The sequence below is a fragment of the Oncorhynchus tshawytscha genome, linkage group LG13, assembly GCF_018296145.1.
Source record: "Oncorhynchus tshawytscha isolate Ot180627B linkage group LG13, Otsh_v2.0, whole genome shotgun sequence".
Lineage (NCBI taxonomy): Eukaryota > Metazoa > Chordata > Actinopteri > Salmoniformes > Salmonidae > Oncorhynchus > Oncorhynchus tshawytscha.
The window spans coordinates 41,249,205-41,274,400 of NC_056441.1; the positions used below are offsets into that span (position 1 = coordinate 41,249,205).

At 43.6% G+C, this 25,196-nt stretch overlaps 2 protein-coding genes across 5 annotated transcripts in view; both read left to right on the plus strand.

Moving 5' to 3' along the window:
• LOC112264964 (protein PRRC2A-like) overlaps positions 1-16,755 on the plus strand; it is a 53,549-nt gene extending 36,794 nt beyond the window's left edge. For all 3 annotated transcript variants that reach the window (XM_042295738.1, XM_024441901.2, XM_042295739.1), the window contains 4 exons: positions 5,958-6,214; positions 9,583-9,913; positions 10,193-10,409; positions 10,812-16,755. In XM_042295738.1, the coding sequence (XP_042151672.1) occupies positions 5,958-6,214; positions 9,583-9,913; positions 10,193-10,409; positions 10,812-13,860 (3,854 nt within the window). In that variant the 3' untranslated portion in view covers positions 13,861-16,755. The remainder of the gene's footprint in view (positions 1-5,957; positions 6,215-9,582; positions 9,914-10,192; positions 10,410-10,811) is intronic.
• A 941-nt stretch (positions 16,756-17,696) lies between these two features.
• Positions 17,697-21,596, plus strand: LOC112264965 (casein kinase II subunit beta). 2 transcript variants are annotated; one of them, XM_024441902.1, is made up of 7 exons: positions 17,697-17,831; positions 18,362-18,442; positions 18,726-18,867; positions 19,201-19,316; positions 19,435-19,510; positions 19,892-20,081; positions 20,319-21,596. In XM_024441902.1, exons 2-7 carry the CDS (start codon positions 18,371-18,373, stop codon positions 20,407-20,409), a joined length of 687 nt encoding a protein of 228 aa, XP_024297670.1. In that variant the 5' UTR covers positions 17,697-17,831; positions 18,362-18,370; the 3' UTR covers positions 20,410-21,596. The 2 variants fall into 2 exon arrangements, with proteins under 2 accessions (XP_024297670.1, XP_024297672.1); XM_024441904.2 differs by having other exon boundaries at positions 18,726-18,828.
• Positions 21,597-25,196: the final 3,600 nt, after the last annotated feature.

Genomic DNA, 25,196 nt, shown 5'->3' on the forward strand with positions numbered 1-25,196 from the left:
TTCTGTGTTGAGTGGTTAACAAAGAAACAGGACCTCCTATATGCTTCATTTAGAGTTATTTATGTAACTTTAGTTGTGATTCAAACGTTACACTACATGTTTTTAAATTTGTTTATACGTACTAAGGCTACATGATGCGACTAATGATGATTTGAAAAAAGTCTCATGAAATACACGCGCTCTGCTCTGTTTCTTGCGCAGGCTGCATACACTTCATCAGTCTCTCATTCACAAACTGGTCTTCACGTAGATATCTTAATCGAAAATTACTCTGGTTAAAGTGAGTCACACAGTAAAATTCCAAGTATTTGGTTTTAATTATTTAAATGTCGAAAGTCAATGTAATTACAAAAATCTACTTAAGTATCAAAAGTAAAAGTACGAATAATTTATCATTCCTGATATTAAGCAAACCAGACATAATTTTCTTGTTTTATTTATTTACCAATAGCCAGGAGCACACTCCAGTACTCAGACATCATTACAAATTAAGCATGTGTGTTTAATGAGTCCGCCAGATCAGAGGCAGTAGGGATGACCAGGGATGTTCTCTTGATAAGTGTGTGAATTGGACCATTTTCATGTCCTGCTAAGCATTCAAAATGTAACACGTACTTTTGGGTGTCAGGGAAAATGTATGGAATAAAGAACATTTTCTTTAAGAGCATAGTGAAGTAAAAGTTGTCATAAATTATAAATGGTAAAGCATAGATACCCCAAAAAACGACTTAAGTAGTATTTATTTTTATTTTTTATTTATTCTTTATTTAACCAGGTAGGCAAGTTGAGAACAAGTTCTCATTTACAATTGCGACCTGGCCAAGATAAAGCAAAGCAGTTCGACACATACAACAACACAGAGTTACACATGGAGTAAAACAAACATACAGTCAATAATACAGTAGAAAAATAAGTCTATATACAATGTGTGCAAATGAGGTAAGATAAGGGGGGTAAAGGCAAAAATAAAGGCCATGGTGGCGAAGTAAATACAATATAGAAAGTAAAACACTGGAATGGTAGATTTGCAGTGGAAGAATGTGCAAAGTAGAAATAGAAATAATGGGGTGCAAAGGAGCAAAATAAATAAATACAGTAGGGGAGAGAGGTAGTTGTTTGGGCTAAATTATAGGTGGGCTATGTACAGGTGCGTAATCTGTGAGCTGCTCTGACAGCTGGTGCTTAAAGCTAATGAGAGTGATAAGTGTTTCCAGTTTCAGAGATTTTTGTAGTTCGTTCCAGTCATTGGCAGCAGAGAACTGGAAGGAGAGGCGGCCAAATGAGGAATTGTTTTTTTGGGGTGACCAGAGAGATATACCTGCTGGAGCACGTGCTACAGGTGGGTGCTGCTGTGGTGACCAGCAAGCTAAGGGGGGACTTTACAAAGCAGGGTCTTGTAGATGACCTGGAGCCAGTGGGTTTGGCGACGAGTATGAAGCGAGGGCCAGCCAACGAGAGCGTACAGGTCGCAGTGGTGGGTAGTATATGGGGCTTTGGTGACAAAACGGATGGCACTGTGATAGACTGAATCCAATTTATTGAGTAGGGTATTGGAGGCTATTTTGTAAATGACATCGCTGAAGTCGAGGATCGGTAGGAGGGTTGGTTTTATGAGGGTATGTTTGGCAGCATGAGTGAAGGATGCTTTGTTGCGAAATAGGAAGCCAGTTCTAGATTTGGAGATTGGAGATGTTTGATGTGAGTCTGGAAGGAGAGTTTACAATCTAACCAGACACCTAGGTAGTTGTCCACATATTCTAAGTCCGAACCGTGCAGAGTAGTGATGCTGGACGGGCAGGTGCAGGCAGTGGTCGGTTGAAAAGCATGCATTTAGTTTTACTTGTATTTAAGAGCATTTGGAGGCCACGGAAGGAGAGTTGTATGGCATTGAAGCTCGTCTGGGGGGTTAACACAGTGTCCAAAGATGGGCCTGAAGTATACAGAATGGTGTCATCTGCGTAGAGGTGGATCAGAGACTCACCAGCAGCAAGAGCGACATCATTGATGAATATAGAGAAGAGAGTCGGCCCAAGAATTGAACCCTGTGGCACCCCCATAGAGACAACCAGAGGCCCGGACAACAGGCCCTCCGATTTGACACACTGAACTCTATCAGAGAAGTAGTTGGTGAACCAGGCAAGACAATCATTTGAGTACTTCTACTTGAGCACCTTATACCACTGACAGAAATAAATCAAATCATTCAAAATTGGCTACTAATGATTTGGCCACAGAGGATCATTAGCTTCTTCCTCAAAAATAATTTGTGGATTGTTTTAAATCTCATTGCCTACAGTCATAAGGAAAGGCAATGCGGCAAATGCCAAGTACATGATTGTTGAGTTGCGACTGCCATCGAAAGTAAAGGCCCAGCCAGTCATATCGCAATGTTTCAAAATACAATGTCGGAAAGTAAATGGTTATTGATGTAATCTGTCTTTTAGTTATCAAAATGATCAACTTAATTGAGAGAAGAATAGTATTGCCTGTCTTATTGGCACCAACCTATGGACAAAGTTGTTATTGATCTGTTTGTAAGTGTCAGCAAAGTAGGCTACCTTGTAATTTGTCATGTTAAAAAATATTATGCTAATGTACCATTCATATAAAGTGTAGTAGAATAGCATCAAATGTGTTAATAAAGGCCAACATTTTTCAGTGCAAAGAGAGAAGAAATCTGATATAGCCTATTAACTTCTTATGGTATGCGTCCCACTCTGCCAAAAGCCAGGGAAAATGCAGTGCGGAAAATTCAAATAAGTTATATAAAAATCAAACTTTCATTAAATCACACATGTAAGATACTAAATTAAAGCTACGCTCGTTGTGAATCCAGCCAACAGGTCAGGTTTTAAAAAGGCTTTTCGGCGAAAGCATAAGAAGCTATTATCTGATGATAGCACAACATTAAACAGATGGTAGCATATTTCAACCCTGCAGGCGCTACACAAAACAAAGAAATAAAATATAAAACATGCCTTACCTTTGACGAGCTTCTTTTGTTGGCACTCCAATATTTCCCATAAACATCACAATTGGTCCTTTTTGTTCGATTAATACCATCCATATATATCCAAAATGTCAATTTATTTTGCGCTTCCAAATTGTGCAACGTCACTACAAAATATTTCAAAAGTTGCCTGTAAACTTTGCCAAAACATTTCAAACTACTTTTGTAATATAACTTGAGGTATTTTTAAACGTTAATAAAATTGAAGACTGGTCTATCTGTGTTCAATACAGGAAGACAACAAACCAAGCTACTTTTCAAGTCTTGCGCAACTCTCAACAGTGTTACGCAGTTTGTAGATGGCCGTACTTCTTCATTGCACAAATGAATAACCTCAACCAAATTCCAAAGACTGGTGACATCCAGTGGAAGCGGTAGGAACTGAAAACAAGTTCCTAAGAAATACTGTTTCCCAATGAGAACGCACTGAACAGACAGATCTAAAAAATAAAAAAAATAAAAATCTGAACTGTTTGTCCTCGGGGTTTTGCCTGCTACATAAGTTCTGTTATACTCACAGACATGATTCAAACAGTTTTAGAAACTTGTGTGAGTGTTTTCTATCCAAATCTACTAATATTATGCATATCTTATATTCTTGGCATGAGTAGCAGGAAGTTGAAATTGAGCACGCTATTCATCCAAAAGTGAAAATGCTGCCCCCTATATCTTAACTCTTGATTCTAGCCATCCCGGATCCGGGATCGTGAATACAGCCTCAAGCTCATTACCATAACGCAACGTTAACTATTCATGAAAATCGCAAATGAAATGAAATAAATATGCTAGCTCTCAAGCTTAGCCTTTTGTTAACAACACTGTCATCTCAGATTTTCAAAATATGCTTTTCAACCATAGCAAAACGAGCATTTGTGTAAGATTATTGATAGCTAGCGTAGCATTTAGTAGCATTCAGCATGCAACATTTTCACAAAAACAAGAAAAGCATTCAAATAAAATCATTTACCTTTGAAGAACTTCAGATGTTTTCAATGAGGAGACTCTGTTAGATAGCAAATGTTCAGTTTTTCCAAAAATATTATTTGTTTAGGACAAATCGCTCTGTTTTGTTTATCACGTTTAGCTACGAAAAAAACCTGTATCCAGGAGTGTAATTATCCCTGCAGCTCATTAGCATAACACAACGTTAACTATTCATGAAAATCGCAAATTAAATTAAATTAATATGCTAGCTCTCAAGCTTAGCCTTTTGTTAACAACACTGTCATCTCAGATTTTCAAAATATGCTTCTCAACCATAGCAAAACAAGCATTTGTGTAACAGTATTGATAGCTAGCGCAGCTAGTGTAGCATTTAGCGTTAGCATCAGCAGGCAACATTTTCACAAAAACCAGAAAAACATTCAAATAAATAATTTACCTTTGAAGAACTTCGGATGTTTTCAATGAGGAGACTCAGTGAGATAGCAAATGTTCAGTTTTTCCTGAAAGATTATTTGTTTAGGAGAAATCACTCCGTTTGGTGCGTCACGCTTGCCTACCAAAAAAAAAACGAAAATTCAGTCATCAAAACGTCGAACTTTTTTCCAAATTAACTCCATAATATCGACTGAAACACGGTAAACGTTGTTTAGAATCAATCCTCAACGTGTTTTTCACATATCTCTTCGATGATATATCATTCGTGGAAGTGTGCGTTCTCCTCTGAATCTCAATGGAAAATGCCTCCAGTTGAAGATTACGCACCAATTTAGACAAAGGACACCGGGCGGACCCCTGGCAAATGTAGTCTCTTATGGCCAATCTTCCAATGATATGCCTACAAATACGTCACAATGCTGCAGACACCTTGGAGAAACGATAGAAAGGGCAGGCTCATTCCCGGCGCATTCACAGCCATATAAGGAGACAATGGAAAACAGAGCCTCAAATTCTGCCCATTTCCTGGTTGAAGTTTCATCTTGGTTTCGCCTGTAGCATGAGTTCTGTGGCACTCACAGATAATATCTTTGCAGTTTTGGAAACCTTAGAGTGTTTTCTTTCCAAAGCTGACCCCTGAAATTATATGCATAGTCGAGCATCTTTTCGTGACAAAATATTGCGCTTAAAACGGGCACGTTTTTTTATCCATAAATTAAAAGAGCGCCCCCTATATCCAAGAAGTTAACCTAGGCCTACTCTACGCTACACGCGCTCAGCCATGCATTGAACGTCTTTTTTTGCGAACAGTGACCATGTTTTTTTTGTGTGTTTTTTTCACCTAAATTGTGACTATCCAATCTAGTCATCACATTACGAATAGTAGGCTGTCTTCAATTAATCTACAGATGCATGGAATGCTTTATTATAAAGGTGCATTTTTATGGTGAAAATTTGCTTCCCCTTGAATCTCACGCTGCCGGCTTCACCGGTTGTAAAGCAGATTAATGTGCTTAATTTTAAGAGTTGAGCAATAAATATAGCAGCACCAGAAAGCTGGGATCTTCTTTTAAATAGTGGCCAGCCAGAACATTTGTTTTTTTCCCACACGATTGCGCAATGACTGGGCCTATAAGACCACATGTTTGACTAGGCTATGTGCTCTCCAATTGTGTTTCAGGGGGCCTAGGCCTATAAGCTATGTTTAGCGTTAGTTGGGCGTTATTATATAGTCGTGATACAAAACGTGTAGGCCTATGGTCTAGGCTACCTGATGCATGTGACTATGATATGAACAAGTCATGCGCTGTTTCTTATCTTAGGCTGCACATGATTGGCATCATTCACGTTCAAGACGTTCAATGTTTGGGCCATAGACAAAAGGCTAATATGAATTTCACCAAACAGTTGTGCATCTTTGAAGTTGTTGATTTATCACATCTTAAATTCACAATAGTACCTTCCTTCAAATTTAATAGCATGTTACTTGTACTCGTTCACATCTGCTTACCTCTTCCAACAACCAGTGGTATATCATTGCTGTATTCTCTCCCCTTCCTCCATCCAGACACCCAGGTGTATCCCCAGCCCCCCACTCCCCAACTGCAGCAGCCCTCTCTGGAGGTCCTGGTGCCTGGGGAAGGGAAGGAGGAGATCCTAGGTAGTGCTCAAGTCCGCAGCGGAGGAGGTGGTGGAGGAGTGGTAGACCCAATGAAGGTAGAGGGCATGGGAGGAGGAGCAGGTCGCCAAGCCAGTGCACTCCCCGGACAGGGCTTCTCCAAGTACCAGAAGTCCCTGCCTCCCCGCTTTCAGAGGCAGCAACAGGTCAGTCTAATAACCTATTGAAGTCATTACCAAAGGTACATTTATGGGTAATGATCTTAAGGACTACATTTGGTTTGCTATGCTGCTCGACTGAAATATTTAATTGGTCACTGGAAAAGGGTCCATTTCCAAATGTATGTGTCCAATCCCGAAAGACAACGAACCCTTTACGCCTGCCCCTAGTCGACCAATCAGTCTACTCCCTTCACTCAGTAAGATAGAGGGTATTGTGAGTAAACAAATATGGGAGTACATGGGAACTAATGATTTGATCACAGCCAATCCGCATGCTTATTGCAAAATACATTTTACTAACACTGCATTTGTTGACATGACTAATTAATTGCTCAGATAATGGCACGTTAGATTTCAGTGCAGCAAAATTACTCTTATTTACTTTCGTAAATATGCTTTTTCTTTACATGTCAATATGTCAGTGTATTATGTCTGTTTTGTAAATTGTATTTTAAAGTTTAAGGACTCGTCGAAGATGAGTCCAAATGAGGACTATTTGGACTAAGAAATCCAAATAAAATAAAATCTGCTAAACTTGATGTGACGTAGACAAGAGCTGAGACATACACGGGGGGATGAAGCCCAGTCAAATCGACGTATATGGGGTATATATTGTCACTTTCACATCCCAAGTTGAAGTTCCATTCTACAAAGCAAGCAAACCGTTCCATTCACTGTCCCAGAAAATAACCCCCGATCAATACAAACCAAATCAATGTCGGTCCGGAGTAGTTGTTCTGTCCTTGACACTGCATTTCAGATTAGCTTAACCTTCCCAAAGTGCCAGTTTGAGGAATTTACCACTACCTTTTTGTGGCTCCATTTTATGGCTGCAGTTTGACAATAAACGCTATAAATAATCTGTGTTCAAATTCAGTATGAGTAGGAGTGTTGACATAACACCATTTTTTTTCAATTATAATGAATAGCAATATACAGTGCATTCGTAAAGTATTCAGACCCCTTGACCTTTTCCACATTTTGTCACGTTACAGCCTTATTCTAAAATGATTGCAATAGTTTCCCCCCCATCAATCTACACACACTACCCCATAATGACAAACCCCCAAAAATGTTTGTGTGAATTTATAAAAAATATCAAACTAAAATATGACATTGACATAAGTATTCAGACTCAGTACATTGTTGAAGTACCTTTTGGCAGCGATTACAGCCTCGAGTCTTCTTGGGTATGACGCTACAAGCTTGGCACACCTGCATTTGGGGAGTTTCTCCCATTCTCTGCAGATCCTCTCAAGCTCTGTGAGATTGGATGGGGAGCGTCGCTGCACAGCTATTTTCACGTCTCTCCAGAGATGTTCGATAAGGTTCAATTCCGTGCCCTGGCTGGGCCACTCAAGGACATTCAGAGACATTTCCTGAAGCCACTCCTGCTTTCTCTTGGCTGCGTAATTAGGGTCGTTGTCCTGTTGGAAGGTGAACCTTCACACCAGTCTGAAGTCCTGAGTGCTATGGAGCAGGTTTACATCAAGGATCTCTCTCTACTTTGGTCCATTCATCTTTGTCTCGATCCTGACTGGTCTCCCAGTCCCTGCTGCAGAAACAAAATCCTCACAGCATGATGCTGCCACCACCATGCTTCACCATATGGATGGTATTGGCCAGGTGATGAGCAGTGCCTCGTTTCCTCCAGATTTGACACTTGGCATTCAGGCCAAAGAGTTAAATCTTGGTTTCATCAGACCAGAGAAATCTTGTTTCTCATGGTCAGAGTCCTTTAGGTGCCTTTTGGCAAACTCCAAGCGGGCTGTCATGTTCTTCTTACTGAGGGGCTTCTGTCTGGCATCTCTACTGTGAATGCCTGATTGGTGGAGTACTGCAGAGATGGTTGTTCTTCTGGAAGGTTCTCTAGTCTCCACAGAGGAACTCTAGAGCTCTGTCAGATTGACCATCGGGTTCTTGGTCTCCTCCTTGACCAAGGCCCTTCTCACCCGATTGCTCAGTTTGGGCAGGTGGCCAAATCTAGGAAGAGTCTTGGTGGTCCCAAACTTCTTCCATTAAAGAATGATGGAGTCCACTGTGTTCTTGGGGCCCTTCAATGCTGCAGAGATTGTTTTATTCCCTTCCCCCAGATCTGCGCCTTGACACAATCCACTCTCAGAGCTCTACGGACAATTCCTTTGACCTCATGGCTTGGTTTTTGCTCTGACTTGCACTGCCAACTGTGGGATTTTATATAGACAGGTGTGTGCCTTTCCAAATAATGTCCAATCAATTGAATTTACCACAGGTGGACTCCAATCAAGTTGTAGAAACATCTCAAGGATGATCAATGGAAACAGGATGCACCTGAGCTCAATTTCAAGTCTCATAGCAAGGTCTGAATACTTATGTATATGTGATATTTCAGTTATTTTTTTAGTATTATTAATATTTGTATAAAAAAATGTTTTTTCTCCCCAATTTCATGATATTCAATTGGTAGTTACTCTTGTCCCATCGCTGCAACTCCCGTACGGACTCGAAGCTTGAGAGCCATGCGTCCTCCTAAACACGACCCCGCCAAGCCAGACTACTTCTTGACACAATGCTCGCTTAACCCGGACGCCAGCCGCACCAATGTGTCAGCGGAAACATTGTACACCTGGCTACAGTGTCAGTGTGCATGCTCTCGGCCCACCACAGGTGTCGCTAGAGCGTGATGGGACAAGGACATCCCGGCCAGCCAAACGCTCCCCTAATATGGACGACGCTGGGCCAATTGTGTGCCGCTTCATGGGTCTCCTGGTCGCGGCTGGCTGCGACACAGCCTGTTATCGAACCAAGATCTGTAGTGATGCCACTTGCACTGTGATGGTAGTGAGGAGGTCGGGAGGTCCTGCTCTTTGTAGGGTCTGCTCTTTGTCACTTTTTGGAGTTAAGACATAAGGTTACGTTTTCCTCTATTACAGTAAAATTTCTCCATGTGTTTCAGTGTATGACCGATTCTGTTGGACCAAACCGCAAATGCAAATAGTGAGTTGAAACTGCTTGTTGTCAGAGAGGAAAAAGTGATCTTTCATCTTTGTTGTTGCGAGTGTCAGGGGAGGGGCTTGGTGTTTGAGTGGGAAAGTGCACTCAGCACAAAAGAAGCGAAGGAGAGAAGACCAAAACGACGAGATAAGATGAGACCAAGCGGACATAAACGCTCATAAAATCGACAAACAAAATAATTTGATTCTCCCGATGCATGCATGTGGATTTTTTTGCGCTAAAACATACATTCTAATTGATCTAATTAACTTGATATATCTCCCAGCCCTACACGTGTGACTAAGCCTCTTTTGATAAAGGGTCTCCTAAATGGCTTATTTATTTATTATTAATATATCTCGCCCACTTGGTGTCTTCAGGAGCAGCTGATGAAGCAGCAGCAGCAGTGGCAGCAGCAGCACAGCCAAGCAGCCCAACAGAGTCAGCAGCAGCTCCTGCCCCAGCAGCCTCAGCAGTCACCTCAGCAGCAGGGCCCAGGGGCCACCCCTCAGACCCAGGGTCCCAAGCAGCAGCAGTCTGGGCCCCTGCAGTACCCTCCGCAGGGCTCCATGGGCCGCGGCCCCCTGCCGATGAACTTTGACCCCCGCTGGATGATGATGCCCTACATGGACCCACGGATGATGCAGGGGAGCATGCAGGGTCGCCCTCCAGGGCCCATGGATTACTATCCGCCCAACATGCAACACGCAGGTGGGTACTCATGGTAGTGTGGTTAAGGAGTAGGCATATTGTCATAGAGCTGAATCTGAATTTGCATGGAACTTAGTTTCGTGAAGAAACAAAACATTGTAAATCCTCTATTGAGGTCAATGGCAGATTTGTGCAAACCAGATTTAAATGTAGGATTTAGCCCATAGAGATTATGGTAATGCAATAAAGTTAAAATGCTCTAAGAAATAGCACCAGGTTGTCAGCCAAAATTTGAATAATTGTGTGTGACTTTTCTAACGTTACCCATCTCTGTTGCAGGGATGATGGGACGAGAGCGCTCTGATTCGGGGGGCTCTGGTTCGGATAACTTCGAAAGGCAGCAGCACCCGGGACACCCCCACCGTGGGACACCCCCTATGGACCCCAAACTGGCCTGGGGGCCCGAGGTGTTCCCCGCGGGCAGCGAAGGCAGGGGACTGAGTTCCCCTCTGAGACAGAAGCAGGCTCTGGAAGAGGACAGTGGCAGTGGGACTAGGTAAGACGGGACCGGGGGGGGAACACCTCGGGGGGGTCAAATGTCAATCACAATCATTTAAAGGGATACTACCAATCTACTTCCCGAGAGTCACTTGCGAACTAGAGCGTTAGACTTCCAGTCATTGTGCTTGCGAAACTACCTCTAAATTAATACTGGACAAAGAGACACAAAATGGTATCCACGAGTTCATCTGACTCTAGGGAAGTAGATAAAGGTCCCCGTTGCCCAAATCCCTGAAGTACCCCATTAATTGTCAGATCATACAATACTGATTGAATAGGAACATATGTATGAGTTGAAATCACATTAGATTTTACATATTTGAATTGAGTCAGTGTTGTTAGGACAGGATGCAGTTTCCACAAGTGTCTTTTATAAAATCTCTGGTCTTTATTTTAGGAGTGACACCCCTCCAGTCCGTGGTTTGCGAGAGGGGGGGCTAGGCCCCATCCAGCAGCCCAACTCTGGCTCGGGCTCCTCCAACCAGACCCCACCACCTGTGGGCACTCAGGTGGGGGGCCAGGGAGGAGGCAGTCACCACCACCAGTCCTACATGGGAGGCCGGGGCAACTACAGCAACTTCCCCGACCAGGGCTCCCGCATGGCCCCCCACCAGCAGCAGCAACAGAGGGGGAGTGGTGGAGGCTTCAGCCACCAGGATGAGGGCCAGGGCCACAAGGGCGGCCAGCAACAGGGCCAGATCTGGGGGGCCCCCCGCCCCCACTACGACCGCAACGGGCGCACTGACCTCTCCCCCCTGGAGAATAACAACTCCCACCACCCTCAACACCATGGTCATCAACAAAATCAAGCCCCCTCCCACTTCCCCCTCCATCTCCACAAGTCTGAAAATGGCCGCGGCGAGAGAGGAGGCGAAGCCCTGAAGAAGGGTGACCCCTTGCTCCAACAGCCGTCCCTTTCCTCCTGCTCATCCTCCTCTTCCTCATCCAGGGAGGACAGCAGTGGAAAGGCGGTCCTGCATCACCTTCCACCTCAGCGTGAGGCCGACACAGGAACCGGGCAGAGACATGAAACAGGAAGCGGCAGAGAAATGAAGCAGGATAAGATTGGCCCTGGCCACAGCCACTCTCAGTCCTCTGTGACATCTCAGCAGTCCCATCCTCAGTCCCAGCAGCAGAGGCAGGGCCAGGAGCAGCACCACCACCGTGACCCCAAGCCCAACCAGAGGGAGCGAGGCGGTAGGGAACACAAGACTGAGACCCAGTGGGGGCCAAGGCCAGGCAGCAGCAATGCAGGGGGCCCCTCTTCACACAACAGGAGAGCAATGGGTGGAAATTCCCGCGGAGGGGAGGATTCTTCCAATCACCCAACAGCGTCTGACCACAACAAACCCGCCGGTGGCCAATCGGGAGGTGGAAACACCAACAAGAGGGCGGGGCCTATCAAGAGGCCTGTGCTGAAGAGAGAGGGAGGAGGGGAGGGCGAGGGAGGAGAAAAGACCAGTGGAGGTTTCGGAAAAGACAAAGATGAAAGACAAGATGGAGGCCATTCATCAGTCAAGCAGGAAGGATCCTCCGGCCCACAGAGCTTCGCTGCAGTGTCTGGTAAAGAAGTGCCGGTTCAGACAGGTCCTAAACCCAGAAACGGAGGGAAGGATCGAACAGCAAACGAACGAGGAGGAGTGGGTAAGGGGCCCAAAAATGGGCTCAATCCCACCACCTCATCAGGGTACTCCGGCCACCCCTCTAACAGGCGGGACAGAGAGCGTTCCTTTGAGAGGGGCGGTGGTGCGTCCTACCACAGCGTCTCGGCCCGTGGCAGCAGAGTCGGGCGAGGTGGCGAGTTCTACGGGCGCGGCCGGGGTTACAGAGGCACCTACACGGGCATGGCCGGGGGTGGCAGCGTTAGCCGTGGCAGGGCAGTGGGCATCAGGAGTAGCCGAGACTACCGATCCGGCGGAGGCTACGACGAGGCATCGGGGGGAAGGCGAGGCCGAGGGGGGTCGCAGGTCAACCCGGGGCGCGCCCGTAATCAGAGCGAGACACGCAGCGAGGGTTCTGAATATGAGGAGGTCCCAAAGAGGAGGAGGCAGAGGGGGTCTGAGACGGGCAGCGAGAGTGCCGCCAGCGACCTAGCCCAGTCGGACAAAGAAGATCGCAAGTCCAGCACCAAGAACGGCAGCGGCACAGATAACGTTACCAGTAGCGGCTTCGCCCCACCCAGAGGCTCCCATACCCGGGTGTTCACCCCCAGGGGTGTGCCCTCCAGGAGGGGCAGGGGGGGAGGTGGCGGGGGAGGTGGCGGCGGGGGAGGAGGTTCTATCTATAAAAGTGGTGGTGGAGGAGGAGGAGGAATGGCTGGAGGTCACAGGTCAGGATCTAGGGCCGACCCTCACGGCTGGGCCTCCAAGTCTTCAGCCTCGGTCCGCAAGCATCAGGCCCCAATGCAGTCGGCCGCACCCAAAGACACGGGTCGTGGAACCAGTGGGGAGAAGAAGGAGAAGGCAACGGACGGAAGCCAAGCTCAGAATCAGGGAGGAGCAACCCCTCCACTGTCTATCCCCGCTACACCTACTCCAGCCCCACAGAGCTCCACAGAGAACGGAGGAGTTGGGATCCAGCAATCCATGGCTAACCCCACTACCAACTCCAGCGGGCCCCTTCCACTCCCTCTCTCTGGGCTGGATGGGCGTGGCTTCCCTCGTGTCCCGCGTGATGGCTTTGAGCGCCCCCCGAGACGCCGTCGCCACGGGCGCTCCCAGCATCAACAGGATAAGCCACCGCGCTTCCGGCGGCTGAAGGAGCGAGAGAACGCCGCTCGCATCAACGGAGGAGTCGGGGTCATCGGAGGAGGACGACCCTCCTCGCCCGGACAGAGTTATGTTCAGGATGTCACTGACGGCACTCCCAACGTGGCTCCCACAACATGCGATGCCCCCAATGCTAACCCCAATGCTACTACGGCTACCAACAACAGTACCGGTGGCCATCTTGGAAGTGCAAACAGTCACCACCACCACCACTACAACCAGGGCATCTCCGGCCAGGCCCACTCTCAGCATCACCACAACCCAGCAGGGGGTGCCAAATCCCCTGATTTCTCCAACCAGAACTCCGATCAGGCCAATGAGGAGTGGGAGACCGCCTCCGAGAGCAGTGACTTCACCGAGTTCCGGGAGAGGGAGGGAGGAGGAGGGAAGTCCTATTCCTCCCATCACCATCATCACCCACCCGGAAGAGGTGGTGGTGGAGGCGGGGGAGGAGGAGTGGTCGGAGAGCGAGAGATGACGGCGAAAGAGCAGGCTGCAAACAAGAGAAGCTTCTCCAGCCAGCGTCCCGGGATGGAGCGACAAAACAGGAGGGTCAACGCTGGAGGAAGAGAAGGAAGAGGCCCACGGGGCCCGCCCAGTGGTGGTGGAGCCGGAAATGGAGGGGGCCAACGCGGTGAGCGCCGTGGAAACTGGCCCTCCCCCAAAAACAGGAAGTGAAGATCTGGAAACATTTCAAATGCATCCACCCCGCCCCACTGTTATTTATCCCTTTGTCTGTCGTTCCTTCAGCCTCTCTGTTCTCGTCCCTTAACATATTAGCACATTATTGTTCAATACATAGTTATGGAGACAGTGTACACACACGTTAGGCTTCTTTCGCTCTTCATCCATCTTCTATCTCCCGTCCGTTATTGTAAAGTGTCACTCTGCTCCCCCCTTTTCAGTTGTACCCCCCACCACCCTTCAGAATTCTACCCCGATTTAGGATCAGCAGACACGCTTGTTCGTTTTGAACACACACCTTTTGACGGAAAACATACAAAAACAACACGTGTTTGCATTTACAAGCACAATATGACATATAACAGACATACACAATCACGCGTAGTAGTTTGTGTGTATGCAGTATGATATGTTAAACATGTCATGATAAACATGTTGGATAAATTGGCTAACCAGGAGAAGGCAGATTTTTATATTTATGTACCTGTGTATATTTCTACCACGCTTTGGAATGGGGTGGTATTCTGTAGGGCAGTTATCTACATTATATGTTCCCACGTGGGGTGGGGGGGGGTGCAGGTTCTTATTTTAACGAGAACAATTGTACCATAGATTTATACAAAATAATTATCTTTGTTTTGTTTCCCCTCTTTGCCTCTTGTCAGTTTTGTTTCAGCCCCCCCCCCTTCAAAAGTTAGGGGTGTGTATTTTTCTTCTGCAAAGCAGGTCTTTAAAATAACTTTTTATACAATTCCCCCCACCTCCCTCTGAGTTTTTGATCTCCCGACGAACAAGTACATCTCTTTAATTACTGTGACAGCCACAACAGGCCAGCTGAAGTACTACTGCTCACCCATCCACACTCTCCTCATATTGATTTTTGTCTCTAATATCAATGTCTTTGCTGCTTGTTCAGAACTAGACGGTGTGATTTTGTTATTGTTGACCTGCTCTTATTTACTTTCTGTTGCTCTTTTGTTCCTGTTAGATAAAAGGTTCTCTCAACGTAGCATTCTCTTCTCACAAGCTGCAGACGTTCTATACCAGGGGTCTCAACCTTATTCCTGGAGAGCTACCCTCCTGTAGTTTTTCGCTCCAAGCCCAGTTGTAACTAACCTGGTTCAGTTTATCAACTAGCTAATTCTGAGAAATGTGTGTGCTAGATTAGGGTTGGTGTGAAATTCTAGTAGTGCTCAAGGAACAGGGTTGGAGAGCCCTCTTATATACACTGCAAAAAAGGACGTTTTGCTGAAGTAAGATTCTCTCCTGTTCATCAAGTTTGTTTACCCTAAGAACACTGAATTAATAGCTTGAATGCTTTATATAAAAAAAATAAAACAAATACATTTTCTGTGGAGGTAATTTTTTTTCTCAAGATACTTTCACATGAAACTTCTGGTCAGGGAAACATTTGTTCACTGAAAATGCAAGTCATGTTGTGAGAAAGAAATATAAAGTTATATTCTCTTATTTTATTTTACCGTTTGACTTTTTTTTTTTTTTTTCAATTGATAAATGAATCCACTCCTATAGTATAAAGAACTGGTTGGTGTATTTTTATTGAACAAGTTTGTTACATGATGCAGCAGGTGTTGTACTCTGGTTCCAGAGTGCTAAGTTTGGCCATCAGAGTATTGTACTACCATATTCATGCTGTCCTACTCAATGTAGGAAGGCGCTCTACTCAAATACAACTGCACTGTGCTGTAGAAGAGACCCCTGTAACAAAAGTCGGGCTGGCAAGAGCTCCATATTGAGGAAGTATTTTCAAAGTGTACATTATTTCAAGACAACGTTTCCAAAACCTCGGTGGCAACTATATGGCTCAATTGAACTGAATCTTGGACTATGGTGGAAAAGGGCCAGGGTGATGTGTTGTCACACCACTGATTTCCCAAATGTCCAAATACATTTGCAAGGTATAATACTATTCTCCAAGAGTGTTACAGGGAATACATGGGTTTAGAACTTTTGATGTAGACTGACTGATTCACAAAATGGCTTACAGCTGGTTTTGAAAATTTGATGGGGGCAGCATCCAAGTTGAAATGGATAAAATTATAACTTTTTATTTTATTTATCTGCATACATTTTTCACTGCTTGTAAGTTGGGGTTTGTTTGTTTACTGACAGCCACCATTTTAAGATTAGTTTTGGGATGTTTTGAGTAGGGCATTTGAGTGTGCGCATGCTTTTTCTGGTGTCTATATAATAACTTTGGGGGGGGGGTCATGTGGATGGCAAACGCTTTTGCCTTGTTTGCCCACACTTAGTTTTAAGAACTATATTAAGACAATTCTACAGTTCTTTCTTATACATTTATGTATATACATTCAAGTATATGTTTATCCAAATTAAGTACATAATCAGTTACTTGGGTATAATGCCATTTTTGCCATACACCAAGGCAGGCAAAAATGAAGTGGGTACATTTTATTTTCCACTGACTTCTACTCAGCATTACCACATCCATGGGTGCAGCTTGCCTTGCCTGTGGAAAAAAAAACATTGGTAGCCAAACACTTAACACAGGCTTATGAGCCCTGCATCCTTCCTTAACTCTCTCTTACTATTGATGTGCTCATATTGTATGTATCCATGTTTAAAGAAAACGATAGTGTATTCTTGAAAACCTCAAAGATTGTACTATATTTACAGCATTACCAAGGTACCTGGAGTGGTTAAAGCTGTTCTATAATTTATGGTTTATTAATGGAACCGTAACATACCAATATATACATGTGTATATATCAACGTTTTTGTCTACCCCAACTTACATTCCCACAAACAAATGTTGCCATTTTTTAAGTTCAAGGGAGCAATGTACAAGCAGAGAAGTGTCTTATTATAATAAAATTACAGAGAATAAACTTTTGTTTTAATGGAAAATCTGTTTTTGTCTGAGTTTATTATGAATTGCCCCCATGTGAAGTTAAATCTATATTAATTTCAGTGCCTGGGCAATGGTAGGTGGTTCTCTGCACTGATATGCATGTACAGTACCTGTCAAAAGTTTGGACACACCTACTCATTCAAGGGTTTTTATTTTTACTATTTTCAACATTGAAATTGAGATGGTTTGGGATTAGTTGGACCACAGAGTGAAGAAAAAGCAGCCAACATAGCTGTTAACTAAGAGTTTGTAGGATCGAGGCCCCACCTAGAAAGTCTTTAGCCTAATTAAAGTGTCTGGGTTGCATTGAGATGATGTGGGATAGAAGTCTTAACAAGGGCTGGGAGATTTTCACTCCCGTTTAGAGCTTTGAAGGTTATTGGTCTTAGTGCTATCCTAAGCCCTTGACTGGGTACTGAAAGCCAAATAAAACCAAAGCCTCTCTACAGAACTTGGCCACCTTTGTTACAGCATGATTCACGAAGGACCCAAAAATATGAGGACCGGCATTCTTCCAGTGTCCGTAGAAGGCTGTAAAAAGAATCTGTAAAAAATTATTACAAGCAGATGAGGAATTTGTTTTTCCTATCTCTTAATTTTCCTCAGGTATTTTCTTAAAACTACATTGTTGGTTAGGGGCTTGTAAATAAGCATTTCACTAAGGTCTACCTACACCTGATGTATTCGGCGCATGTGACAAATTTGATATTCAAATAAAATCGTATCTATCCGCTCTGGAGTGCCCTCACTGATGGTTACCAGAGAAGATTGAGAGTTTCTGGTCTATATAAGAAGCAATTATAACTTCTGTTCCTATCCTACATTTTATACTGGACAATATATTAAAAGCATAACGCAATAAAAACCTCTGTTTTTCTGCCTTTCTCGTAATAGTGTTTTTGGAGGACGACAAAACTACAGTACCCATAGTCTCTGAATTTGTACGTCATCAATTTGCCTACAACGAAAACGCCTACTGCAGCGGTTTACTGGGAGGTGGTGTCCATTTTATTTACAACACTAAATATTACGTTTCTTATATTTTACTGGCGTTAAACCCTTTAAAGAGGGGGTAAGTTACCAGAATTACTACATATATTAATGTGAGATATGATATAGCTAAGAGGACTTGCGACTGAAAACTGATCAAATTTAATGCGGCCTAGTTTGGACGATGCGCCATATTGAATTTCCACCTGGCTTTAACGTTAGCTACTAGCTAAGGATGTAATTTAGCTATAATTTTCTGCTGGTAATTTAGCAAACTACTGGGTACGCTACTAATTATGATTGTTGATATAACATAGGTATTTTCATGGGTAATATCCTTATTTCGTACACTTCCAATGTCAACTAACGTTACCAATGATTTAGCTAGTTAACTACACATTGGCGCGGTAACGGTAACTAACTAGGTAAACCTCCTACAGTTAACGTTTTCTAGTTACCTAGCTAATTGCTCTTATGGTTTTGATATAATTATGTTTGTCTTTTTTATTGTAGCTAGCTACCTATGATATTTTTGTGTTGCTGAACTATCAACCTTCCGTTTTCACATTCACACACTAAATGGCTCTGTTGTTGAATGTCTTTGCCCTTTAGTCTCCCGAGATGAGCAGTTCAGAGGAAGTGTCATGGATCTCCTGGTTCTGTGGACTGAGGGGAAACGAGTTTTTCTGTGAGGTCAGTATCTAACAGCACCCAGGGCAATATAGCCAAACTCATTGACCAAAAAGTGAATGTAAGCTAAGACAGGGGTGGCCAATCCTTTATCCTGGATGTGCAGGTTTTTGCTTCAGCCCTACACACCTGATTCAGCTAACCAATGTACTGATAGGCAGGTGGTGAGTTGAGTAGTGCTGGAGTAAAATCCTGTCAGTCATAGACACCCCTCACTACACAAACTTACTTTCAAGCATGAATAGGTCTGGCATTTGTCGCTAACTTCTGTCTTCTCCATTGGCAGGTGGATGAGGACTACATCCAGGACAAGTTCAACCTGACTGGGCTCAATGAGCAGGTTCCCCACTACCGCCAGGCCCTGGACATGATCCTGGACCTAGAACCAGGTCAGCCCAACTCCAGAACCATCTCTACTGCACTCGGAAGTACAGAACATCCCACACAATTTAGATCAGAATACAAATATTATGGTTGCATCACCTCAGTGTTAAAGTTGTGTACTCACACTAAATTGCCTCAGTGGTCACTAACCCTGATCCTGACTTATAGTGTGTGGCAGGCGTTTGTTCTAGCCCAGCACTAAAACACCCAATTCAATATTTTTGTCTTGCTGTATTAGATGCCGATATCTTTAGCATGTGTAAAGATGTTACAGTTATGTACACAATTATGCTTTTGTGAGTAATCTTTAAATCAGAACATATGAGTGGCCTCTTCCCCTTTCATATAAGCTCTTCTCTCCTCTCTATGTTCCACAGATGAGGAGCTGGAGGACAACCCCAACCAGAGTGACCTCATAGAGCAGGCAGCGGAGATGCTTTACGGGCTGATCCACGCACGATACATCCTCACCAACAGGGGCATTGCTCAGATGGTACAGCAACGACCCTTCTCTGTCTCCAAAGTTTGTTGAAAGGCTGCATATCACATGTATGCAGCATTTCTCCTGAAATGTTTTTCACATTCTCCATTGATCTCTCTCTTTTTCTCAGTTGGAGAAGTATCAACAGGGGGACTTTGGCTACTGCCCCCGCGTCTATTGTGAGAACCAGCCCATGCTGCCCATTGGTGAGTGTATGTCTGTCTTGTTTCAACCATTACCACCCATGCCTAGTGTGAGGACAAGTAATTGACTATAAGACTTAAGGGTCATTTTGATTAACCTCAAAGAGCAACATTTGTATCTTGGCTTTGAATGTTCATGTGCCAAAGACAAGAACAATTCTGTGTATCCAGCCACATTGCTTTCCTAACCCAAACTATGCTACGCAGGTCCTCTGTGTACTTTATCATTGAATCCTCTGTAAGATTTGAATGTATTACGATCCATTTCAAATCTAATCTGGTTTCCAAGAGACACCTGGATGAATACAGTAGTGTGTCCTCGAGCATTTCATAATTATTTCAGACCGGTAACGTCTCTAAACTCTTCCCCCTATCCCTCCCTAGGTCTGTCAGATATCCCAGGCGAGGCTATGGTGAAGCTGTATTGCCCTAAGTGTATGGACGTGTACACGCCCAAGTCCTCCCGGCACCACCACACAGACGGGGCCTACTTTGGCACTGGATTCCCCCACATGCTCTTCATGGTGCACCCCGAGTACAGGCCCAAGAGGCCCGCCAACCAGTTTGTGCCTAGGTCAGTACAACTCGTCACCCTAAAATAGGCCTGTTCCTTTTCATGTCATTCCCACGTAACTCACTGAAAGCAAGTCCTATATCAATTTCTACTCATAGCAGATAATTTCCTAATACATTTCAGCTACATACCATAGGAAATGGTCATGTAAAATAAGTGCTACCATAATAGAATCTCTTCATAGACTCCTGTCACACGTTCATCAAGAGCTAATGAATTCTCATGTCCTCACAACAGGCTTTATGGATTCAAGATTCACCCCATGGCCTACCAGCTCCAGCTGCAAGCAGCTTCCAGCTTCAAGAGCCCTGTCAAAGCCATCCGCTAATGCCCAGAGAGAAAGAGAAGGGAGAGAAGATGATTGAGGGGACGGGTCAGCTGCACCAAGCTCCATACAGATGCCTCCTCCCTGTACTGCAGTTTTTATTATTTTGTTTAGGTTAGGACGTTTAAATGTGAGCGAGACAAACGCACAGGTTCTATCCCAAACACTCACACACACACACACACACTTAGAATTACATGCATCTGTTACCAAACTCACCAGTGCCAAAACAGAAAAGGTGGAGGGAAAGAATGTCCATGGATGTTATTGGATTTGACGCTACTGTTTCCTTATGTGATATTACCCCATTTTGCTCCGATGATGAACTCTCGCCATGTTCTGTTTGTTTTCTGTTCTGTCTTTGGCACGGTTTGGTAAAGGGTCGTGGTAGACCGTCACCACTTGTTGAATAGCAATCCCTGCTCTACCCCCATACGCATGTACACTGGCTGGCTCTCACAGAGACTGTTTGGTCGATGATAAGGACAAAATCTGTCACTAAGGGTGTTGCCGTTTCACCTGCTCCTGTAAACAATTGTTTTACCAAGTCACACACTCAGGCTTGTATCACTCTTTTATTGTGTGACACTCACTGAGGCCAGTGTGTGAAGGTGGTCATTCACAATAGTGTTCTGTCAAATTTGCCTTAAACAGAGACGCACGGGCGCTGTGATTTGTGGTTTACAGGAAGTGCGAGTCTAGGACACATTATAGCTTTGAATTTGTATATGTGCGACGTAGGATAGACACAAATAAACCTGAAATGAATTAAATGTTCTAGAATGACCCAGAAAAGACATACCAGCCTACCTACTGTCTCTGTGTGCGTCACCCAAAACAACAGTCCTGTTTGTGCTGGTACTGCACGGTGAGAATGTCAGCTCTGTCACATGTTGCTGGGCTGGTTTCACTACAACAGGACTCATCTCTCTCCACAACGGGCACTGACTTGACTGGTGACCCTCCACACATAATAAATATTTATGTAAAATATAGTGACAGAAAATCTGCTTCTATTTGGAGAAGTTTTTTTGTGATGTAGGGGTTTCATCACTCTACTGCACATGTGCGTTTGAGTCCTTGTGGCAAAAAGTAGAATGCTTTTGATATATGATTTGATTTCAGAACAATAAGGATGGATTTGTCAAGATTAGAATGAATGTACAGTACCTGTCAAAAGTTTGGACATACCTACTCATTCAAGGGTTTTCTTTATTTTTACAATTTTCTACATTGTACAATAATAGTAAAGATATCAAAACTATGAAATAACACATGGAATCATGTAGTAACCAAGAAAGGGAAACAAATTAAAATAGATTTTTAGATTCTTCTAAGTAGCTGCCCTTTACCTCGACAGCTTTGCACATGGCATTCTCTAAACCAGCTTCATGAGGTAGTCACCTGGAATGCTTTTCCAACAGTCATGAAGGACTCCCGAGCGGCGCAGCAGTCTAAGGCACTGCATCTCCATGCTAGAGGCGTCACTACAGACCCTGGTTTGATTCCAGGCTATAGGGCAGCGCACAATTGGTCCAGTGTCGTCCGTCTTTGGGTTTGGCCGGGGTAGGCTGTTATTGTAAATAAGAATTTGTTCGTAACTAACTTGCCTTGTTAAATAAAGGTTAAATAAATAAAAAAGGACTTCCCACATATGCTGAGCACTTGTTGGCTGCTCTTCCTTCACTCTGCAGTCCAATTTTTCCCAAACCATCTCAATTGGGTTGGGGTTGGGTGATTGTGGAGGCCAGGTCATCTGATGCAGCACTCCATCACTCTCCTCCTTGGTCAAATAGCCCTTACACAGCCTGGGGGTCTGTTTGGGTCATTGTCCTGTTGAAAAACAAATGATAATCCCACTAAGTGCAAACCAGATGGGATGGCGTATCGCTGCAGAATGCTGTGGTAGCCATGCTGGTTAAATGTGCCTTGAATTCTTAAAAAAAAAATCACAGACTGTCACCAGCAAAACACCATCACACCTCCTTCATGCTTTACCTTGGGAACCACACATGCGGAGATTACCCGTTCACTTGGCATTCTCTCACAAAGACATGGTGGTTGGAACCATTAATCTTAAATTTGGACTCCTTAGATCAAGGGACAGATTTCCACCAGTCTAATGTCCATTGCTTGTGTTTCTTGGCCCAAGGAAGTCTATTCTTATTATTGGTATCCTTTAATAGTGGTTTCTTTGCAGCAATTCGACCATGGCCTGATTCACGCAGTCTCTGTTTCTGTGAAGCATTTATTTGGGCTGCAAACTGATGTGCAGTTAATTGCCGATTTCTGAGACTGGTAACTAATGAATTTATCCTCTGCAGGAGAGGTAACTGGGTCTTCCTTTCCTGTGGTCCTCATGAGAGTCAGTTTCATCATAGCGCTCATGGTTTTTGCAACTGCACTTGGAGAAACTTTCAAACTTCTTGAAATTTATATATTCACTGACCTTCATGTCTTAAAGTAATGATGGACTGTTGTTTCTCTTTGCTTATTTGAGCTGTTCTTGCCATAATATGGACTTGGTCTTTTACCAAATAGAGCTATTTTCTCTTTACCACCCCTACCTTGTCACAACTGATTGGCTCAAACGCTTTAAGAAAGAAAGACATTCCACAAATTAACTATTAACAAGGCACACCTGTTAATTGAAACGCATTCCAGGTGACTACTTCATGATGCTGGTTGAAAGAATGCCAAGAGTGTGCAACGCTGTCATCAAGGCAAAGGGTGAATACTTTGAAGAATCTCAAATATATTTTTATTTGTTTAACACTTCTTTTTTTATGTCTTCACTATTATTGTACAATGTAGAAAATAGTAAAAAATAAAGAAAACCCTTGAATGAGTAGGTGTCTCCAAACTTTTGACTGGTACTGTATGTCTGTTTTTTTGCAACCGTGGAAGAGTGACAAGGATTCAGAATTCTCAATAAACATTTTCTTTTTTCTTACAATTGTGTTTGGTTTATGTAAAAATTAGGTAATTATTTCTCCATAGTCACCATGAAATCGTTGTAAAATCCCTCATAAGTATGGAACTATCTCCCTCTGAATCTTTTACAGTTGCCCTTCAACAGCAGTTCTCTGAGCATCTTGGGAATTGAGAAAATGTACCTTTTCTAATCTTCTCATTGATGTTGTGTCTGATACTGGAAAAATCGTACCAAACCACTGAGATACAGCTGTTATTTTGCCTCCTGGCCAGATGGTGTCAATGATTTGCTGGATAATACATGTAGACCATTGTGGTATGTCTAGTTGTCTGATCTGTGATTGGATACTATACATTGTGAAGGCAGTAGTCACAAAGGGCTTATAGCTGATGCCCAAGACTGTTTATTTGTGTGTGTGTGTGTGTGTGTGAGAGAGCGCATGCATGTGCATACCGGTGAGTAAGCACATGCTCTGAGGTGTGAATGTATGACTAACAGCTATTACGTCCAACTTCAATTCTATTCTAAGGGCTTACTTTGTGTGTGTCTTAATTCCTGGCAACGATGTGTCAAATGTTTGAGACATTTCATACAGGGCTTATACATTTACGGGAAGTTATACAATTTCCTTCGAGACAGATTGAACACTCATCTTTGTATCTGTACCATTAGAGCATCTGTGACAGCATGGGCAGCGCCATTGAGGCAATCTCCATGTTGAAGTAGTACATTTTCCTCTTCACGATTGGCTGATTCCTCCTGATGACCCAGTTGGACAGGACCCCAAAAGAGTCATCAGGAGAGATCAGCCAATGAAGTTGGAAGTCCCAACCAGTTGACTACATTAAAATGGTGGAAGCCCTGGAAAACTAAAGGCATAGAAACTTTAAATGACTTGGTAACCGGAAATACATTTATTTCCATGACAGATTTAAAAAGCAATTTTGGACTAACCATTATAGATATTTTCAAATACATGCAATTTAAGAGACAAAATTCATAAATTATACAGCACAACGGCAGAGTCATGTCTTAAGTGTAAAACTAATAATGACTCAATCATCGATGCTTGCTGGGAATGTTTGAATTCCAAAAGTTATGGGCGGGGCTATAAAGTTGGCTGTCAGAAGTATTACAATGTAAATGTAGATTTAATCCGTCTGTCTGCATATTTCAAGACATGGCATATGGTGATGTAGTGAGATACCCAAAAGCCTGGACTTTTTATTCTCTTCTCATCACTCATCTTGGAAAAATGTCTACTAAAAACGTGGAAATCAATCAATCCCACAGTTAACGCAATTTAAAATTGAATGATTTATTATTGAAATACACAGGCGACAGAGAAAAACAAATTGGTAGGTGAGTGCGAGGTAAGTTTTCGCATGGGTAAGTTGTCAAAGTGTTCATACCTCCAACACTAGAGGGTCTATCTCAAAAATCAAATAGCTACTTTGTGTGACTACATGTTCTATGGTCAACTTCCTGTTCACATGTGGTCAAGGTCACTCTAATCTGAGGTGAGCACAAGTTTCTTATTTTTCCCCTTCAAAAGTAAAAAAATTGGCACTTTACATTTTATTCAATAAAACTTTGTTAGGTATGAACATTCAAAATGATAATTTTTGCACTGAGTAGAGGAGACAATAACGTGTCTTTTGATACTTTAGCTGCTCGGATGTACCGATCATATGTTGAGCTAACCTTGCGATTTAGCCAACATTAGCAGAAATGTCAGTTTGGGGCAAGTTGTCTCAATGACCTTGGGGCAAGTCTTCACATGTGACAAATTGCCCCAGTATACATAGACACATAGAACATGCTTAACAAACATTGAGATATTGTGTAATCAGCT